The sequence below is a fragment of the Pseudoliparis swirei genome, chromosome 7 (genome assembly GCF_029220125.1).
Source record: "Pseudoliparis swirei isolate HS2019 ecotype Mariana Trench chromosome 7, NWPU_hadal_v1, whole genome shotgun sequence".
Lineage (NCBI taxonomy): Eukaryota > Metazoa > Chordata > Actinopteri > Perciformes > Liparidae > Pseudoliparis > Pseudoliparis swirei.
The window spans coordinates 31,392,758-31,410,991 of NC_079394.1; the positions used below are offsets into that span (position 1 = coordinate 31,392,758).

The 18,234-nt window shown below is 52.3% G+C and overlaps 3 protein-coding genes and 1 long non-coding RNA gene across 5 annotated transcripts in view; 2 read left to right on the plus strand and 2 right to left on the minus strand.

Annotated features, from left to right (window-relative positions):
- Positions 1-11,478, minus strand: part of pdzd2 (PDZ domain containing 2) — a 48,219-nt gene extending 36,741 nt beyond the window's left edge. Inside the window, 1 exon segment of the mRNA XM_056420008.1 lies at positions 11,173-11,478. The gene's annotated coding sequence lies outside the window, so the exon portion shown is untranslated.
- The window catches only part of sub1b (SUB1 regulator of transcription b), a 275,625-nt gene that overhangs the window by 85,338 nt on the left and 172,053 nt on the right, over positions 1-18,234 (plus strand). The gene's annotated exons all lie outside the window — the stretch shown is intronic.
- On the minus strand, positions 12,370-15,357 carry LOC130196883 (uncharacterized). Of its 2 annotated transcripts, none has more exons than XR_008832339.1 (3): positions 15,204-15,357; positions 13,433-13,723; positions 12,370-12,842 (listed from the first exon to the last, which is right to left on the minus strand). It is a non-coding gene; the product is annotated as an uncharacterized LOC130196883 (long non-coding RNA). The 2 variants fall into 2 exon arrangements; XR_008832338.1 differs by lacking the exon at positions 15,204-15,357 and adding an exon at positions 14,024-14,106 and having other exon boundaries at positions 12,371-12,842.
- golph3a (golgi phosphoprotein 3a) lies at positions 13,791-17,734 on the plus strand. The gene is made up of 4 exons (XM_056419279.1): positions 13,791-14,356; positions 15,365-15,496; positions 16,088-16,202; positions 16,342-17,734. Exons 1-4 carry the CDS (start codon positions 14,168-14,170, stop codon positions 16,764-16,766), a joined length of 861 nt encoding a protein of 286 aa, XP_056275254.1. The 5' UTR covers positions 13,791-14,167; the 3' UTR covers positions 16,767-17,734.

An 18,234-nucleotide genomic window follows, 5' to 3' on the forward strand; every position in this document is an offset into this window, starting at 1 on the left:
ACGTGAACGAGAGACACAGAGAGACGTGAACGAGAGACACCGAGAGACGTGAACGAGAGACACAGAGACGTGAACGAGAGACACCGAGAGACGTGAACGAGAGACACAGAGAGACGTGAACGAGAGACAGAGAGACGTGAACGAGAGACACCGAGAGACGTGAACGAGAGACACGAGAGACGTGAACGAGAGACACCGAGAGACGTGAACGAGAGACACAGAGACGTGAACGAGAGACGTGAACGAGAGACAAGAGAGACGGAACGAGAGACACAGAGCGAGAGACGTGGAGACAAGAGACGTGAACGAGAGACACAGAGAGACGTGAACGAGAGACACCGAGACGTGAACGAGAGACACCGAGAGACGTGAACGAGAGACACCGAGAGACGTGAACGAGAGACACCGAGAGACGTGAACGAGAGACACCGAGAGACGTGAACGAGAGACACAGAGAGACGTGAACGAGAGACACCGAGAGACGTGAACGAGAGACACAGAGAGACGTGAACGAGAGACACCGAGAGACGTGAACGAGAGACACAGAGACGTGAACGAGAGACACAGAGACACCAGAGACGTGAACGAGACACCGAGAGACGTGAACGTGAGACACAGAGAGGCGTGAGCGAGGAGACACCGAGAGACGTGAACGAGACACGAGAGACGTGAACGACACCGAGAGACACAGAGACGTGAACGAGACACCGAGACGTGAACGAGACAGACGGGAACGAGACACCGAGAGACGTGAACGAGAGACGTGAACGAGAGACACCGAGAGACGTGAACGAGAGACACCGAGAGACGTGAACGAGAGACACCGAGAGACGTGAACGAGAGACACCGAGAGACGTGAACGAGAGACACCGAGCGAGACGAGAGACACCGAGAGACGAGAACGAGACACCGAACGAGACGGAACGAGACACCGGAGACGGAACGAGAGACACAGAGACGCGGAACGAGAGACACCGAGAGACGTGAACGAGAGACACCGAGAGACGTGAACGAGAGACGTGAACGAGAGACACCGAGAGACGTGAACGAGAGACACCGAGAGACGTGAACGAGAGACAGACACCGAGACGTGAACGAGACACAGAGAGACGTGAACGAGAGACACCAGAGACGTGAACGAGGCGAGGACGGACGAGAGACACCGAGACGGGAACAGAGACACGAGACACCAGAGACGTGAACGAGACACCGAGAGACGGAACGAGACAGGAGACACCGAGACGGAACGAGAGACACCGAGAGACGGAACGAGAGACCGAGACAGACGTGAACGAGACACCGAGAGACCAGACACCGAGAGAGACCGAGAGACGTGAACGAGAGACACCGAGAGACGGAACGAGACACCACCGAGACGGACGAGAGACAGAGAGACGGAACGAGAGACACCGAGACGTGAGCAGAGACACAGAGACGAGCGAGACACAGAGACGGAGACGAGACGTGAACGAGACACGAGAGACGTGAGCGAGACACCGAGACACGAGAGACGTGAGCGAGACACGAGAGACGGAACGAGAGACACGAGAGACGTGAGAGACAGGGCGAGAGAGAGACGTGAACGAGAGACACCCAGAGACGGAAAGACACCGAGACGAACGAGAGACAGAGACGTGAACGAGAGACACAGAGAGACGTGAACGAGAGACGTGAACGAGAGACACCGAGAGACGTGAACGAGAGACACTGAGAGACGTGAACGAGACACCGAGACAGAGATGAACGAGACACACAGAGACGTGAACGAGAGACACTGAGAGAGACACTGAGAGAGAATGAGTATGAGACATGTAGATGTTGTATGTACATGTTGTATGTGTTACATGTTGTATGTACATGTTGTATGTGTTACATGTTGTATGTGTTACATGTTGTATGTGTTACATGTTGTATGTGTTACATGTTGTGTGTACATGTTGTGTGTTACATGTTGTGTGTACATGTTGTATGTGTTACATGTTGTGTGTACATGTTGTGTGTACATGTTGTGTGTACATGTTGTATGTGTTACATGTTGTATGTGTTACATGTTGTGTGTACATGTTGTGTGTACATGTTGTATGTGTTACATGTTGTGTGTACATGTTGTATGTGTTACATGTTGTGTGTACATGTTGTATGTGTTACATGTTGTATGTGTTACATGTTGTGTGTACATGTTGTATGTGTTACATGTTGTATGTACATGTTGTATGTGTTACATGTTGTATGTGTTACATGTTGTGTGTACATGTTGTATGTGTTACATGTTGTATGTGTTACATGTTGTGTGTACATGTTGTGTGTACATGTGTGTACATGTTGTATGTGTTACATGTTGTATGTGTTACATGTTGTATGTGTTACATGTTGTATATTGTATGTATTACATGTTGTATGTGTTACATGTTGTATATGTGTACATGTTGTATGTATATGTATGTTGTGTTACATGTTGTGTGTACATGTTGTATGTGTTATATGTTGTGTACATGTTATGTATATACATGTTGTATGTACATATTGTATATATGTATTATATGTTACATATGTGTATATGTTGTATGTACATATGTACATGTTATGTGTTACATGTTGTATGTCTTACATGTTGTGTGTACATATTGTGTGTGTTACATGTTGTGTGTACATGTTGTGTGTGTTACATGTTGTGTGTGTTACATGTTGTATGTGTTACATGTTGTGTGTACATGTTGTATGTGTTACATGTTGTGTGTACATGTTGTGTGTACATGTTGTGTGTACATGTTGTATGTGTTACATGTTGTGTGTACATGTTGTGTGTACATGTTGTATATATTACATGTTGTGTGTACATATTGTGTGTACATGTTGTATGTGTACATGTTGTATGTGTTACATATGTGTGTACATGTTGTATGTGTTACATGTTGTATGTGTTACATGTTGTGTGTACATGTTGTATGTGTTACATGTTGTGTGTACATGTTGTGTGTACATGTGTGTACATGTTGTATGTGTTACATGTTGTATGTGTTACATGTTGTGTGTACATGTTGTGTGTACATGTGTGTACATGTACATATTGTATATATTATGTTGTATGTGTTACATGTTGTATGTGTTACATGTTGTTGTGTTACATGTTGTGTGTACATGTTGTATGTGTTACATGTTGTGTGTACATGTTGTGTGTACATGTTGTATGTGTTACATGTTGTATGCGTTACATGTTGTGTTACATGTTGTGTGTACATGTTGTGTGTACATGTTGTATGTGTTACATGTTGTGTGTACATGTTGTATGTCTTACATGTTGTGTGTACATATTGTGTGTGTTACATGTTGTGTGTACATGTTGTGTGTACATGTTGTCCTCTCTGTGGACAACAAGAAGATTAGCATCCGCTAAGGCGTCAGCTAACGGTAGGGATGGGTATCGTCTGGTGCTAAACCGGTACTTAAATAAAAAGAATCACAACACGCTGATTGACAAAGACGACTTTAAAGCCTCTTCCAGATTCCCTGTGAAGCCGTTCTCATGGAGCACTGAAAGAAAACGGGATCAGACTGTCGCGCTTGTAGCTAGAGCTAGCTACGAGCTAGCTTCAACATGGTTATAATGGCTAATTTATTATTTGTTGGCCTACTTTTATGAATGCAAGACTTGCGATCAACGTTGCGGTGCTACTCTGAGTTCAGGCTGCTCTTCGTCAGTCTCCTCGTGTTCAGGGGTTTTCGGTACTCAACCCGACTAACGGGGATCCAGTTAATAAACTAAACTAAACTCTGTATTGCCCAAGCCATAATGTGGAGGAGGGCGGAGTGGCTGAGAGTCGTGTGAGATGACAGAGTTGATCTCTAGCTAGCAGAGCTGGTCTTCATGTCGCTAACTGAAGGGTTACGGTTCACTGCAGTTACCCACATGCATTCTATTCAATTCAGTATCTTTTGTATAGCCCACAATCACAAATGACAAGCTCCCTCAGAGTTCTTCACAGTGCATGCGTATAGACAGCCTATGTCCAGGACCAACTCCCCAACCCCTCAGTGCTCAGGTGAGTTCTCTGGAGGCATGAAGCAGGTAGCCGGGGCCTCACAGAGGATCCCTGTGGCTCGTAGAGGACATCTGGCGCCAGCTCCATGGAGTGTGTGAAGGTTCCCAGCAGAGAGTCAGTTAAGCATTAACATTTCCCGTAACGACCTAAATCTCTCTGAATGGAGCCCCTCCCCCTCCGACCCTAATCCCCAGCCCGCCGCCAGACGCTCGTCACACAACCGAAGACCTTCGGTCTGTAATGATGCGGGTTCCCAGCCGGGTCGGTCCACGCCTCTTCCTCTGGTCCAGTGGTCTCCTCTTAGCCATCACCTGTGGGGGGGCTGAGCCCAGGTCAGAGGGGTCAGGAGCCCTGGCATTCACACCTGGGGGGCCATTGAAGACTTTCACGCCTGCAGTGGGTTCACTTGGTCCAGACCAGATCTCTGTGTGTCAAGGTGTGCTCACGTCACATTTCTCCACTTCACAGTTTGACAACCAGGATTAGTTCCCTTCTTATTGTTCTGTGTTTCAGGCTGACCTCAATGCCCCCCCCCTCCTGCTCTTACCCAAATCTCCATATGGCCACGGATTACAAGAAGCCCTTTTAGCACATCCCAAATGTCACATTGTTCCAGAATACAGGAGGAAGCTGCACTTCTGTGAGCCGCTGTGGTCGAGACGCTTTAATCACCTTCTAAAGCCCAACATAACCGGATTGTCTCAAACACAAAACCCAGGAGGGACCGGTCCAACTGGAACTACTGCTGTGATCACAGATGTTCCCGATTCTTCCTCGACGGAGCTGGTGGTTGGTATTCCGTCCTCATCATGGAGGAGTGTGTGCATCGCGTAGAGCTGTGCTGTTGTGAAGGGGGGGGGGGGGGGTAGGGTCTCCTGAGCCAACACCAGAGAGAGGATCGAGAAGGACTGCCTGTAGACCACAAGGAAGTTCTGGCAAACCGGAAGGCAATGCAGGAAGAGAGTGCAGGGTTGGGCTCAGTGTGCTGACCCGTACTGGGGATGGACTTGACCGACAGCGTCTCTGTGAGGAGGTCTGAAGGCTCTCGGGGGCCTCACCCTTGTTCCTGACAGGGTTCAGGAGCTGCACGTGGGGGTGAGCTTCACACCCAGACGCCGGAGGACATCGTCTTCAACCCTTCAGCGTCTCGTGGGAGTCGTGGCTTGTGGCATGGCATGGTGGTGAAAGCCCGTAGACCGGGTACCACAGCGCTCAGCTTCCCTGGGGAAGCTGGTGGAGGGGGCTGGTAAGGACCTCAGATCTTGGAGGGGTACAGGACTCTCAACCTGGAGTAGCCTGAATGTACTTAATGGGCTGAAGGGTCAGGACTAAAGAGGACACCTTGTTGGGAAAAGGTAGCAGGCTTTGAATCAGGGGGAGAGGAACAGCATGAAGACCAGCCAGGTCCACCAGGCTGACCCCAGGAGAAGGTCAGGCTGCTCATGTGCTGGGGTCAGCATGTTCCTTTGTTCTCCTTCAGGTGAGAGCATGGCTGTAAACCAGGGACAATGGAGGCGGTCTGTTGGGGTCGGACTGACTCCGGGCTCTGCGGCGACACGCCGGATTAGAGATGGTTATTGTTTCAGGCCGAGCCGAGCGGCTGTCAGCAGTCTGTGAGCGGAGGGAGCCGAGCTGGTCCTGGACTGGGGGGGTTTCACCTTGCTGTGTGTGTGTGTGTGTTGACATCCAGGAAGGCTACAGAGTCTCTGGGGAACCAATGCGTAGAGACTAACCCTGTGCAGCATGTAGGACCTCTATTGAGATGCAGGTCCTGGTAGAGGGCCTCTGCTAGAGGACCCTCCTGGTAGAGGGCCTCTGCTAGAGGACCCTCCTGGTAGAGGGCCTCTTCTAGAAGACCCTCCTGGTAGAGGGCCTCTGCTAGAGGACCCTCCTGGTAGAGGGCCTCTTCTAGAGGACCCTCCTGGTAGAGGGCCTCTGCTAGAAGACCCTCCTGGTAGAGGGCCTCTTCTAGAGGTCCCTCCTGGTAGAGGGCCTCTTCTAGAAGACCCTCCTGGTAGAGGGCCTCTTCTAGAGGACCCTCCTGGTAGAGGGCCTCTTCTAGAGGACCCTCCTGGTAGAGAGACTCTGCTAGAAGACCCTCCTGGTAGAGGGCCTCTTCTAGAGGACCCTCCTGGTAGAGGGCCTCTGTTAGAAGACCCTCCTGGTAGAGGGCCTCTTCTAGAGGACCCTCCTGGTAGAGGGCCTCTTCTAGAAGACCCTCCTGGTAGAGGGCCTCTTCTAGAAGACCCTCCTGGTAGAGGGCCTCTTCTAGAGGACCCTCCTGGTAGAGGGCCTCTTCTAGAGGACCCACCTGGTAGAGGGCCTCTGCTAGAAGACCCTCCTGGTAGAGGGCCTCTTCTAGAGGACCCTCCTGGTCGAGGGCCTCTGCTAGAAGACCCTTCTGGTAGAGGGCCTCTGCTAGAAGACCCTCCTGGTAGAGGGCCTCTTCTAGAGGACCCTCCTGGTAGAGGGCCTCTGCTAGAAGACCCTCCTGGTAGAGGGCCTCTTCTAGAGGACCCTCCTGGTAGAGGGCCTCTTCTAGAGGACCCTCCTGGTAGAGGGCCTCTTCTAGAGGACCCTCCTGGTAGAGGGCCTCTTCTAGAGGACCCACCTGGTAGAGGGCCTCTGCTAGAAGACCCTCCTGGTAGAGGGCCTCTTCTAGAGGACCCTCCTGGTCGAGGGCCTCTGCTAGAAGACCCTTCTGGTAGAGGGCCTCAGCTAGAAGACCCTCCTGGTAGAGGGCCTCTGCTAGAAGACCCTCCTGGTAGAGGGCCTCTTCTAGAGGACCCTCCTGGTAGAGGGCCTCTTCTAGAGGACCCTCCTGGTAGAGGGCCTCTGCTAGAAGAGCCTCCTGGTAGAGGGCCTCTTCTAGAGGACCCTCCTGGTAGAGGGCCTCTGCTAGAAGACCCTCCTGGTAGAGGGCCTCTTCTAGAGGACCCTCCTGGTAGAGGGCCTCTGCTAGAAGACCCTCCTCATAGAGGGCCTCTTCTAGAGGACCCACCTGGTAGAGGGCCTCTGCTAGAAGACCCTCCTGGTAGAGGGCCTCTGCTAGAGGACCCTCCTGGTAGAGGGCCTCTGCTAGAGGACCCTCCTGGTAGAGGGCCTCTTCTAGAAGACCCTCCTGGTAGAGGGCCTCTGCTAGAGGACCCTCCTGGTAGAGGGCCTCTGCTAGAAGACCCTCCTGGTAGAGGGCCTCTTCTGGGGTCCTCCTGGTGAGGGCCCTCTAGAAGACCCTCCTGGTAGAGGGCCTCTTCTAGAGGACCCTCCTGGTAGAGAGACTCTGCTAGAAGACCCTCCTGGTAGAGGGCCTCTTCTAGAGGACCCTCCTGGTAGAGGGCCTCTTCTAGAAGACCCTCCTGGTAGAGGGCCTCTTCTAGAAGACCCTCCTGGTAGAGGGCCTCTTCTAGAGGACCCTCCTGGTAGAGGGCCTCTTCTAGAGGACCCTCCTGGTAGAGGGCCTCTGCTAGAAGACCCTCCTGGTAGAGGGCCTCTTCTAGAGGACCCTCCTGGTCGAGGGCCTCTGCTAGAAGACCCTCCTGGTAGAGGGCCTCTTCTAGAGGACCCTCCTGGTAGAGGGCCTCTGCTAGAAGACCCTCCTGGTAGAGGGCCTCTTCTAGAGGACCCTCCTGGTAGAGGGCCTCTGCTAGAAGAGCCTCCTGGTAGAGGGCCTCTTCTAGAGGACCCTCCTGGTAGAGGGCCTCTTCTAGAGGACCCACCTGGTAGAGGGCCTCTGCTAGAAGACCCTCCTGGTAGAGGGCCTCTTCTAGAGGACCCTCCTGGTCGAGGGCCTCTGCTAGAAGACCCTCCTGGTAGAGGGCCTCTTCTAGAGGACCCTCCTGGTAGAGGGCCTCTTCTAGAGGACCCTCCTGGTAGAGGGCCTCTGCTAGAAGAGCCTCCTGGTAGAGGGCCTCTGCTAGAAGACCCTCCTGGTAGAGGGCCTCTTCTAGAGGACCCTCCTGGTAGAGAGCCTCTGCTAGAAGACCCTCCTCGTAGAGGGCCTCTGCTAGAAGACCCTCCTGGTAGAGGGCCTCTTCTAGAGGACCCTCCTGGTAGAGGGCCTCTGCTAGAAGACCCTCCTCGTAGAGGGCCTCTTCTAGAGGACCCACCTGGTAGAGGGCCTCTGCTAGAAGACCCTCCTGGTAGAGGGCCTCTTCTAGAGGACCCTCCTTGTAGAGGGCCTCTTCTAGAGGACCCTCCTTCCTGCTGATAGCAGAATGAAAACTCATTTCTATGACTCCAAGTTGTGAACACTGGCCTATGGAGTGACTCCTCCATCACTAGAGGCCTATGAGGAGCCATCCTGACCAACAGGAGGAGTGACTCCGCCCCGCCTTCTTCAGGGCCTGTTCCTGTCAGCAAAGCCACACACACACACACACACACACACACACACACACACACACACACACACACACACACACACACACACACACACACACACACACACACACACACACACACACACACACACACACACACACACACACACACACACAGTGTATGACAGCCTCTCTTAGCTCATAGAGGGTAGCTCCTGACCCTCCTGACCCCGACCTGAGGCCTGGGCTGAGCAGCAGGGTTTGGGGTCTGCCAGGTATCTTCAAGGTTCACCAGGCGGTAACCTCCAGTTTGTCATACAAAAGATTTTAAAAGCCGATGTCTTCCACAGTGCATTCTCTCCAATGACCAGCAGAGGAGACTCATTACATCACAACATTCAGCTGAGGCTTTCATCCAAAGTGACATCACGTTACTTCATCACGAAGCCATGAGGCAGCCAACAGAGCGGGAGGGACACCCAGAGAGGAGGAGAGGAGGGAGAAGGAGAGGGGAGGAGGTAGAGAAGAGACCAGAGAGGAGGTAGAGAGGAGGAGGGAGAAGGAGAGGAGGAAGAGAGGAGAAGGAGGAGGAGGAGGAAGGAGGAGACAGAGGAGGAGGAGAGGAGAGAGGAGGAGAGGGGAGAGGAGAGGAGGGAAGAGGGAGCAGGGAGGAGAGAGGAGGAAAGGAGGAGAGGAGGAGGAGAGGGGAGAGTGGAGAGAAGGAGAGGAGGAGAAGGAGGAGAAGAGGAGGGAGAAGGAGAGGAGAAGGGAGGAGAGAGGAGGAGAGAGGAGGAGAAGGAGAGGAGAGAGGAGGAGGAGGAGAGGAGAGAGGAGAAGGAGAGGAGAGAGGAGGAGGAGGAGAGAGAGGAGGAGGAGAGAGGAGGAGGAGAGAGAGGAGGAGAGAGGAGAGGAGGAGGAGGAGAGAGAGGAGGAGGAGGGAGGAGAAGAGAGGAGGAGAGAGGAAAGAGAGGAGAGGAGGAGGAGAAGAGAGGAGGAGAGAGGAGGTAGAGAGGAGACAGAGAGAGAGGAGTTAGAGAGGAGACAGAGAGGAGGTGGTAGAGAGGAGGAGAGAGGAGGAGGAGAGGAGGTAGAGAGGAGACAGAGAGGAGGTGGTAGAGAGGAGAGAGGAGGTGGTAGAGAGGAGGAGAGAGGAGGAGGAGAGGAGACAGAGAGGAGGAGGAGAGGAGAGATCCTCCGTCACCAGGGAGCCTCCAGCTCGTTGCTCACATGGAGACAACACTTCATGCAGTGTGGCAGCTGTGGGCGGAGTCTCCATTAGGCCTCGGCTGCCGGCTGATTGCCAATCGGTCTCGGCTGCTCTCTCAAAAGGAGCCGTGAGGAGCGGGGAGGTGAGCAGAGGCGCCGTGCGGCCTGTTCCTGGTCGCCTCCTCGGTGCTGTGGGTAACCACGGTGACGGGACAGGCATCGTCTGATATGGGCTGATGGCAACCTGAACATCGGATAAACACTTCTTTCTGAAGGTTCAAAGGGGCTCAGCTTGTTGACATAAGAGTCAATTTATTTAGGGGATTATTGATCATTAATCAAGAAAATATATAAATATATCCTTATATTTATGAATAACATGTTGTTTAAACCCAGCTGTGAATGATATGTGAACAAACCACCTGGAACTGAACCGAAGACACAAGGAAACCGTAAAGTCTGAGAAGAATAACATGTCACAAGGAATGCAGCTACTGCCACGTCTATAAACATGTAGATTATATACATGCAGATTATATACATGCAGATTATATACATGCAGATTATAAACATGTAGATTATATACATGCAGATTATAAACATGTAGATTATATACATGCAGATTATAAACTTGTCGATTATATACATGTAGATTATATACATGCAGATTATAAACATGTAGATTATATACATGCAGATTATAAACATGCAGATTATATACATGAAGATGATAAACATGTAGATTATATACATGTAGATTATAAACATTTAGATTATATACATGTAGATTATATACATGCAGATTATAAACATGCAGATTGCAGATTATAAACATGTAGATTATAAACATGTAGATTATATACATGCAGATTATATACATGAAGATTATATACATGTAGATTATATACATGCAGATTATATACATGTAGATTATAAACATGTAGATTATATACATGCAGATTATAAACATGTAGATTATATACATGTAGATTATAAACATGTAGATTATATACATGCAGATTATATACATGTAGATTATATACATGTAGAGAGAGAGGGGTGAGACATAGAGTGGGACAGCGGCTCTAGGGGCCCTGTGGCCTTACAGCTCTGTGGCCCTACAGCCCTGTGGCCTTACAGGCCTACAGTCCTGTGGCTCTAGGGGCCCTGTGGCCCTACAGCCCTGTGGCTCTAGGGGCCCTGTGGCCCTACAGCCCACTCTGAGCTGATGTAGACTCGGTGGTGACACACGAACACCTCGACACGCTCAGGTTCAGATTAAAATGAAGGTCATGACCATTTGTATCACAAGTTTCCTCCAGTGTTCGGATGGAGCACATGAGCTGTATCCAACTGTTGTTGTTGTTGTTGTTGTTGTTGTTGGGGCCTGTCACACAGCTGAGGTCCTGTGAGGATCTGACGTCACGCATAACGGACTTGTGTCAGTGTGACGGACCACAGGCCGACCGGACTCCCGGTGCGGCGGCTCTCCTCGCTCCTCTCCCGGTGGAGGAGACGCGCCATGTGAGTGGAGCTGCGCGCGCTGCGCCGCCACGCGCTGCCTCGGAGGACCGACTGCGCCACGGCGGAGGGCGAGGGGAACGTACCTTCGGGCTACACGTCCGCGCGCTGCGGGGCCCCCCGCTCCGGGCCCCACGGGGCTCCATGTGTCCAGGAGAAACCGCCAGGAACGAGCACGGTGCGCGCGCGGCGCGTCTAATGCTTCTTAGCGGTTTAGATCCAGAGCATAAAGTACCGAGCTGTGAGGAGAACACAGGAACTACAAGAGAACACACAGGAACTACAAGTGTCTCCGGGCCCCTGCTCCTCTCCCAGGTAAGGATGGTCCGCTCCGGGCACTCGGGGGGCTTCATTCGTCTCTCGGCTGCAGGCGGAGGGGCGGAGTCTAAATGTCCATGGCTGTGTCTACTACCGCACACTTTACGAAGTACACTGCAATACAGTGCACTACAATTCAGTGCACTGTATTGCAGTGCACTGCGTCGCTGATGAAGTGCTGTCTCAAATGGAACACTTAACCGTTAACCACTTGGCGGAAGTGACGGACGCAAATCTGTTCACGGCACCCGCGAAATTAAGCCGGGAGTGACGTATGCAAATCTGCTTGCGATCCCGTAACCCTTAAAGTGACCAAATGAAGCACTTCTTGCCCTTGTTGTCCCTTGTTTACCTTTCTCCACCCCATGTGGAAACTGCGATACCTCCACAATCGCGGCAGGAGCCTCCGCCTTCTGGCTGAAGTCGAGATGGTATATGTACATTTAATTGTGATTTTGCCTTACCTTCACAGCATAGCTTCATGTAGTAGTTGCAATTAAATTCTCCTCGCTAGGTATGCTAAATTCTCAATTATCTTTGTCAGAAGTAGCCTTCTTCTTTGCAATCCACAGACACACCATATGGAAATAAAACATGACAAATCTGTACATGTTTGCCCCTAGATTCCAATTAGTTTTAAGAATTATCCACTGAAATGATAGGCATCTGTTTGAATTCACACAGTAATAGGCCTAATTTGACTGACTGTACTTTTATAAACATCTCTGTTGTAGTGAAGTTTACCCTGATACAGGAATCAATGAGCAATTGAACACACAGGCATATTAATTATTGTTACAAACATGCATCAATTCTAATATAAATCAGAAAACGCAATAAAAGACTACAAAACCTCAATGACAACATTTTATTGATAAAATGACTTGCATATTAATATAATCTTCCCTTCCCCTGCCCGCCTGCGTCTAGCTGGGTGGGCAGCCTTCAGCAGAGTGGTGGGGCTATTGATGGCTGCCACGCTCAGAGTGAAGCCCCCAGCGGAGGATGCTGCCTGCTATTTTAACAGGAAGCTTTTTCATTCCATCCAGCTGCAGGCCATCTGGGATAAGTGCAAATTCATAGAAGTGTGTGTGGGCTACCCAGACTCAGAGCATGATGCCAGGGTCCTGAATAACAGCCCCATCTTCTATGAGCAGTCATCCCCTCCACCAGGCTACTGTATCCTTGGGGATGGTGGCTCCCCCTGCCTGTCCCAACCCATCTGCCTCATGACCCCCTTCAGGCAGCCTGTCCGCCTCCAAGCTACAACTGCTGCCTGTCAAAGGCGAGGTGTGTTGTGGAGAGGTCCTTCGGGATACTGAAGACGCGATGGCGGTCCATCTTCTTCAAGGCCCTGGAGGTGGATGTGAGGTGCCAGAGGTCATTGGAGCCAGATGTCGGGAGGGCAGCAGAGGACCAGCACCTCCAGGAAACGTCTCTGGGCAGGAAACAGAAAGAGGATAGCCATTCAGTGCTATGTCCCAGACCACGATTACATTTAAATTAATACATACACGACATTAAAAAAACACACAACGATGATTGAAAGCTACAATTATTTCTAGAAGGACAAGCTTAGATAGCGATCGTAACGGTATTAATTATCGGGCGGCGTGTGGGCAAACGTTCGCGGTGTCATGTTAACCCGTTATTAAACTGAGCATATCCATTGTTAATCCATTATTAAAATTGCTATTTCGATTGGTTAACAGAACAGCCGTTGTTTAACACTGTCCGATGACTGACATAGCTATCTGTCGTCGGACTTGCCGCTGGAGAAGCGCCTGGAGCCGACCTGCCCCGCTCGTCAAGCGAAAAGTGTCCGATAAAAGTGCACCTTCGTCGGACTGGCAAGAGGACCGGGTGGTGGATTACCCAGCTAGCTTATCATAACTGCCATGGAGATCCAATGGCATCTAATGCTACCTAGGTATGCTAACTGTCGGTATATATCATATACATCGTTAACTCCACCAAATACTCATGTCTTTAATACCAGTACAATGTGTAATTACCGCTGATACTTACATTTACGGTCTGTCGCTTCGTGGTCTACCACTTGTTCTACCGTAGCATCTCGTCCGCCATTGTTTTAGAAATAAAATGAAGAGCTGGCGAAAGGGCTCCTCCTCTTCCGCTACGTCACCAAGATGGCGGCCGCTTAGGGCGAGTAGTGTCCATCGTTTTACATGTTCTGCCCGTTTGCAGTGCACCATCCGGGTACTTTCAGTGCACTGAATTCTGCTGGTTTTTTCAGTGGCGCACTTCGAACACTGAAAGTCAGCTCCAAGTGCTCAAGTGCGCGGTAGTAGACACAGCCTATGAGAGGATAGATATAAAATGTATTTGATTCATTTCAACAACAACAAAATAAATAATAATAGTAATAAAAAAATTGAAATAAATGAATACAAAATGAATAAATGAAATAGAAAACTAACATTAAGCATGAACGTATAGATATTGTCAATGACATTGAGTGAGAAAGGGATATAGCACAATAACAGTAGATTGGTGTGCGTTTGTGACGTCACATAAAGCTGCCGGTGTCATGTGATCTCGGGCTCCACCTGCTGGAGGAGTCCGGTACCGCACGGCGCCATATTGGAGAGACTTTACCGCTGCCGACGGAGTCACGGAAGGGGACTCTCCAGGTGACAAGGCGCTGCGGCCGCGGCAGGTAATCCGCCACTCGGCTCGCTGCTGTCTGCGGGACAACGAGTCGCTGAGGCCAGGCTGCTCTCCGCCTCCCGGGCCGCAGACATGACTTCCCTGGTGCAGCGCAGCTCGGGCCTCGTGCAGCGGCGGACCGACAGAGAGCGTCCGCCCGGCGAGGAGGACGAAGAGCCGCGGCGGGGAGACGAGCCGGACGACGAAGACACCGGGGACTCGAAAGAAACGCGCCTCACCTTGATGGAGGAGGTGCTGCTGCTGGGCCTGAAGGACCGAGAGGTAATGGCGGGGAGGCTGACGGGGGACCCGAGCTCACCTGGCGGCTCGAGGGAGCGGTAGCTTTCGTGTTAGCATTCAAGCTACACCGCTAGCGCCGTCTTCCCCAGCCGACTTTAGGGGACGATGACATTCCTGTTGACTGAAGGACGGAGAGGTAATGTGAGACCGGAGGTACGGGGACGTCACCCGGGCGAACCGAGCGGCGTCTCCCCCAGCCGACTGGAGGTAGCGTTAGCATCCGTGTGACTGAAGCTACATGTCTGCTTACGAGGGACGGCCCCCCGCCCTCACCTAGCGGGGTCTCCCCCAGCCGACTGGGGGTAGCGTTAGCACCCCTCCGCCTGTAGGACCGAGAGGTCACAGCGGAGTGCAGCTGCATGTCGGCTCACCGGGCGGCGTCTCCAACACTCAACCTGGCGTTACATTCTAGCTACACCGCTAACAACAACACAGGGCCTCGGGCAGTCGGACCTTTCCGGGTTTGTGTTTTGGTGCAACGCGGTTCCGTCGAGAGACGACACGTGTCCGGTTATTGCGGTGAGCGGCCCGGGAGGCTGCTGTCGGCCCGTGACAGCAGCCGGTTCACGGGGTTCTCCCGGTGGCACGGGAAGGCTACAGCGAGCTCCCCGGGGCGCACCGGCACACGGCGAGCTGCTGGCGGCCCGGTTAATGCCACATGTCTCACTGTGACGGTATCACACACACACACACACACACACTCCAAGGCCCGTGCTCTCAGGTCTGTGTTCCCGTCGTCTGAATGGAGGTGGCTGTGTTGATGAAGGTGAGGCCGCGTGCTGGTTGTGTGTCTGGAGGTGTCGACAGGTGCTCGTTGGTTTCCACACACCTGCACAGTGACGACACACTGAGCCCCAGCAGGTTGCACCTGCTCGCCGAGGGTCATTCCTGTGTGTTGAGCTCAGCCGGCCCTCCCTGGTTCTCTCCCCGGTGGTGACCTGGTCGCGTGGCTCCTCCCGGGTCTCTGCTGACCCTGGGTCTGTTTCTCAGGGCTACACCTCCTTCTGGAACGACTGCATCTCGTCGGGGCTGCGCGGCTGCATGCTGATCGAGCTGGCGGTGAGGGGCCGCCTGCAGCTGGAGGCCTGTGGCATGAGGAGGAAAGGCCTGCTGGCCAGGAAGGTAGGACACACACACACACACACACACCTGCTCTGGCTTTACACACACACACACACACACACACACCTGCTCTGGCTTTACTACACACACACACACACACACACACACACACACACACCTGCTCTGGCTTTACACACACACACACACACACCTGCTCTGGCTTTACTACACACACACACACACACCTGCTCTGGCTTTATTACACACACACACACACACACCTGCTCTCTCTTTATTACACACACACACACACACCTGCTCTCTTTACTACACACACACCTGCTCTCTTTACTACACACACACACCTGCTCTCTTTACTACACACACACACCTGCTCTCTCTTTACTACACACACACACACCTGCTCTCTTTACTACACACACACACCTGCTCTCTCTTTACTACACACACACGCTGGCTTTATAGTTGTGACGTTTCTATCGAGCATATCCCAAATGACTGGATTCCCAGCTGCAGTTCTGCTGCGGTTCTTTGTGGCCGGTGGAGATGTAACTCCTGAACGTGGCGGTAAAGCGAGGTTTCCCCAGGAGGAGCCGTGGCCCCCTAACCGCCGTCGTCTCTGCTCCTCAGGTGATCTGTAAGTCCGACGCTCCGACGGGCGACGTGCTGCTGGACGAGGCGCTGAAGCACATCAAGGACACCCAGCCGCCGGAGACGGTGCAGAGCTGGATCGAGCTGCTGAGCGGTGAGTCGGCTCAGCAGCTGACTCCAGATGCTGTTGTCGGAGCACGGGGTCGTGCCCAGAACCACTGGGCCCGTCATGCTGCAGCTGGCAGACACACCTCTATAGGTACATGCCCCCCTAAACAGCCTTCTGCCTCCAGGTGAAACGTGGAACCCCCTGAAGCTCCACTACCAGCTGAGGAACGTCCGCGAGCGCCTGGCCAAGAACCTGGTGGAGAAGGGCGTGCTGACCACGGAGAAGCAGAACTTCCTGCTGTTCGACATGACCACGCACCCGCTGACCAACAACCCCGTGAAGCAGCGGCTCATCAAGCGCGTGCAGGAGGCCGTGCTGGACCGCTGGGTGAACGACGCCCAGCGCATGGACAAGCGGCTGCTGGCGCTCATCTTCCTGGCGCACTCGTCCGACGTGCTGGAGAACGCCTTCGCCCCGCTGCTGGACGAGCAGTACGACCTCGCCATGAAGCGCGTGAGGCGGCTGCTGGAGCTGGAGCCCGAGGGCGAGAGCGTGAAGGCCAACGCCAACGAGCTGCTGTGGGCCGTCGTGGCCGCCTTCACCAAGTGAGGCGCTGAACTCTGAGCGCGGACACGGGACGGAGCCCGCCTGGACTCTGGGGCGGGCCGCCATCTGTTCTCCTCTCCCTCCGCCATTTTATTTTCCCATCCTGATGAATGTCCCCCCCCCCCCGTTCACTTTTTACTAAAACATAACTCTCATGGAGCGAAGAGGTCGGGGTCATCTGTCGGCAGCGCTTCGGTCTGTTTCTCTGCGCTCCGGGGTCCAATGGGATCGCAGTGTGGGGGTGAGAGGGCGTTGCCGCGTTCGTTGACTTTCAACTCGAAGCACGAGAAGAAAAGCAAGAAACTCCGAGTCGATAAATCCATCCAAATGATAGACGTGTATCTATATATAGAAAATGTATAGATACACGTGTAGATGGATAGACCACAGAGACCTGCCCGTCTCTAGACGGCCCCGGGACTGAAGTGGACCCGGCCCGGGGGGAGAAGGACCGGAGACTCCTGGAGGTCGAAGAGGTGGAAGTTGGCTCCATCAAATATTTTTTTTAAATAAAGTAAAGCCAAACTATCAGCTTCATTAGACTTGTTACGGGCATTCGGGGGAGGGGGGGAGACGGGAGGAGGCGGGAGGAGACGGCCTCCAAACCTGGAGTTGAAGGGATGGATATAGAAACAATGGAGGGAATGATAAACAGCCCGTTGTCATCGATCAGACCTCCAGAGGTTCCTCTGGTCACTAGCATGACGAGAGCAGTGAGATATCTGATAAGTGATCGATCAATAACCTGTCAGATGAGATGAGCAGCTCGTGGTCCCAGCTGCTCATCATGAGGTCACATGTCAGCGCCTGGAGGCCCGCTCCACGTGGCTGATCGGTGGAATGTATAAATAGATTTTACATATTTTATCTGTACATTATTTTGCATATATCGTTTTAACAAGTCCACAATATGTCCGAGGATGTGAGGATTGGTGAAAAGGGCATTTTAGCGATTAAAACATAATTCTATTCATTGTTTTTGTCCCATTTCATGGAGCGAGCAGAAATAAGACGCCGCCACTCTCAATGCTCAGGCGGCATCAAACCTCCGGCTGTCACCAGGGCTCACAGGATGGAAGGGTTAGGGTCAGGTGACCAGGGGTCAGGACATACCTGTGTTATCTAGGATGGAGGAGGCTCGTCTGGACTTTGACCGAGAGAATAAAACCAAGAGCTGGAAGGTGCCTGAAGTCCAACAGAAGGTTTCTTGTGTTTCCCTGGCGACGCGTGTACCAGTCGGACAGGTCACGGTCTGTTGCACCTCGTCTTCTCACTGAGCTGTGAGTGTCATGTGTCACGGCGCCTGAAGGTGGCGCTCCACCAGCTCGATGATCCACATGTTGAGAGCGTTACCTGAAGGTGTGAAGCTCTTTGAAGAAGCAGTTCCTCTGAGACCGTCAGGAACCTTTCAGTGAGGCCACACTTTAGATTACCCACAAGTCATTGCAATGTGACCAGTGGGAGACAGAAA

Excerpts from the sequence above, each read along its gene's own strand:
- golph3a (XM_056419279.1), top strand. The coding sequence starts at position 14,168 with ATGACTTCCCTGGTGCAGCGCAGCTCGGGCCTCGTGCAGCGGCGGACC. Across the intron at positions 14,357-15,364 it reads TGGGCCTGAAGGACCGAGAG|GGCTACACCTCCTTCTGGAA; the intron begins GTAATGGCGGGG and ends TCTGTTTCTCAG. Across the intron at positions 16,203-16,341 it reads CTGGATCGAGCTGCTGAGCG|GTGAAACGTGGAACCCCCTG; the intron begins GTGAGTCGGCTC and ends TTCTGCCTCCAG.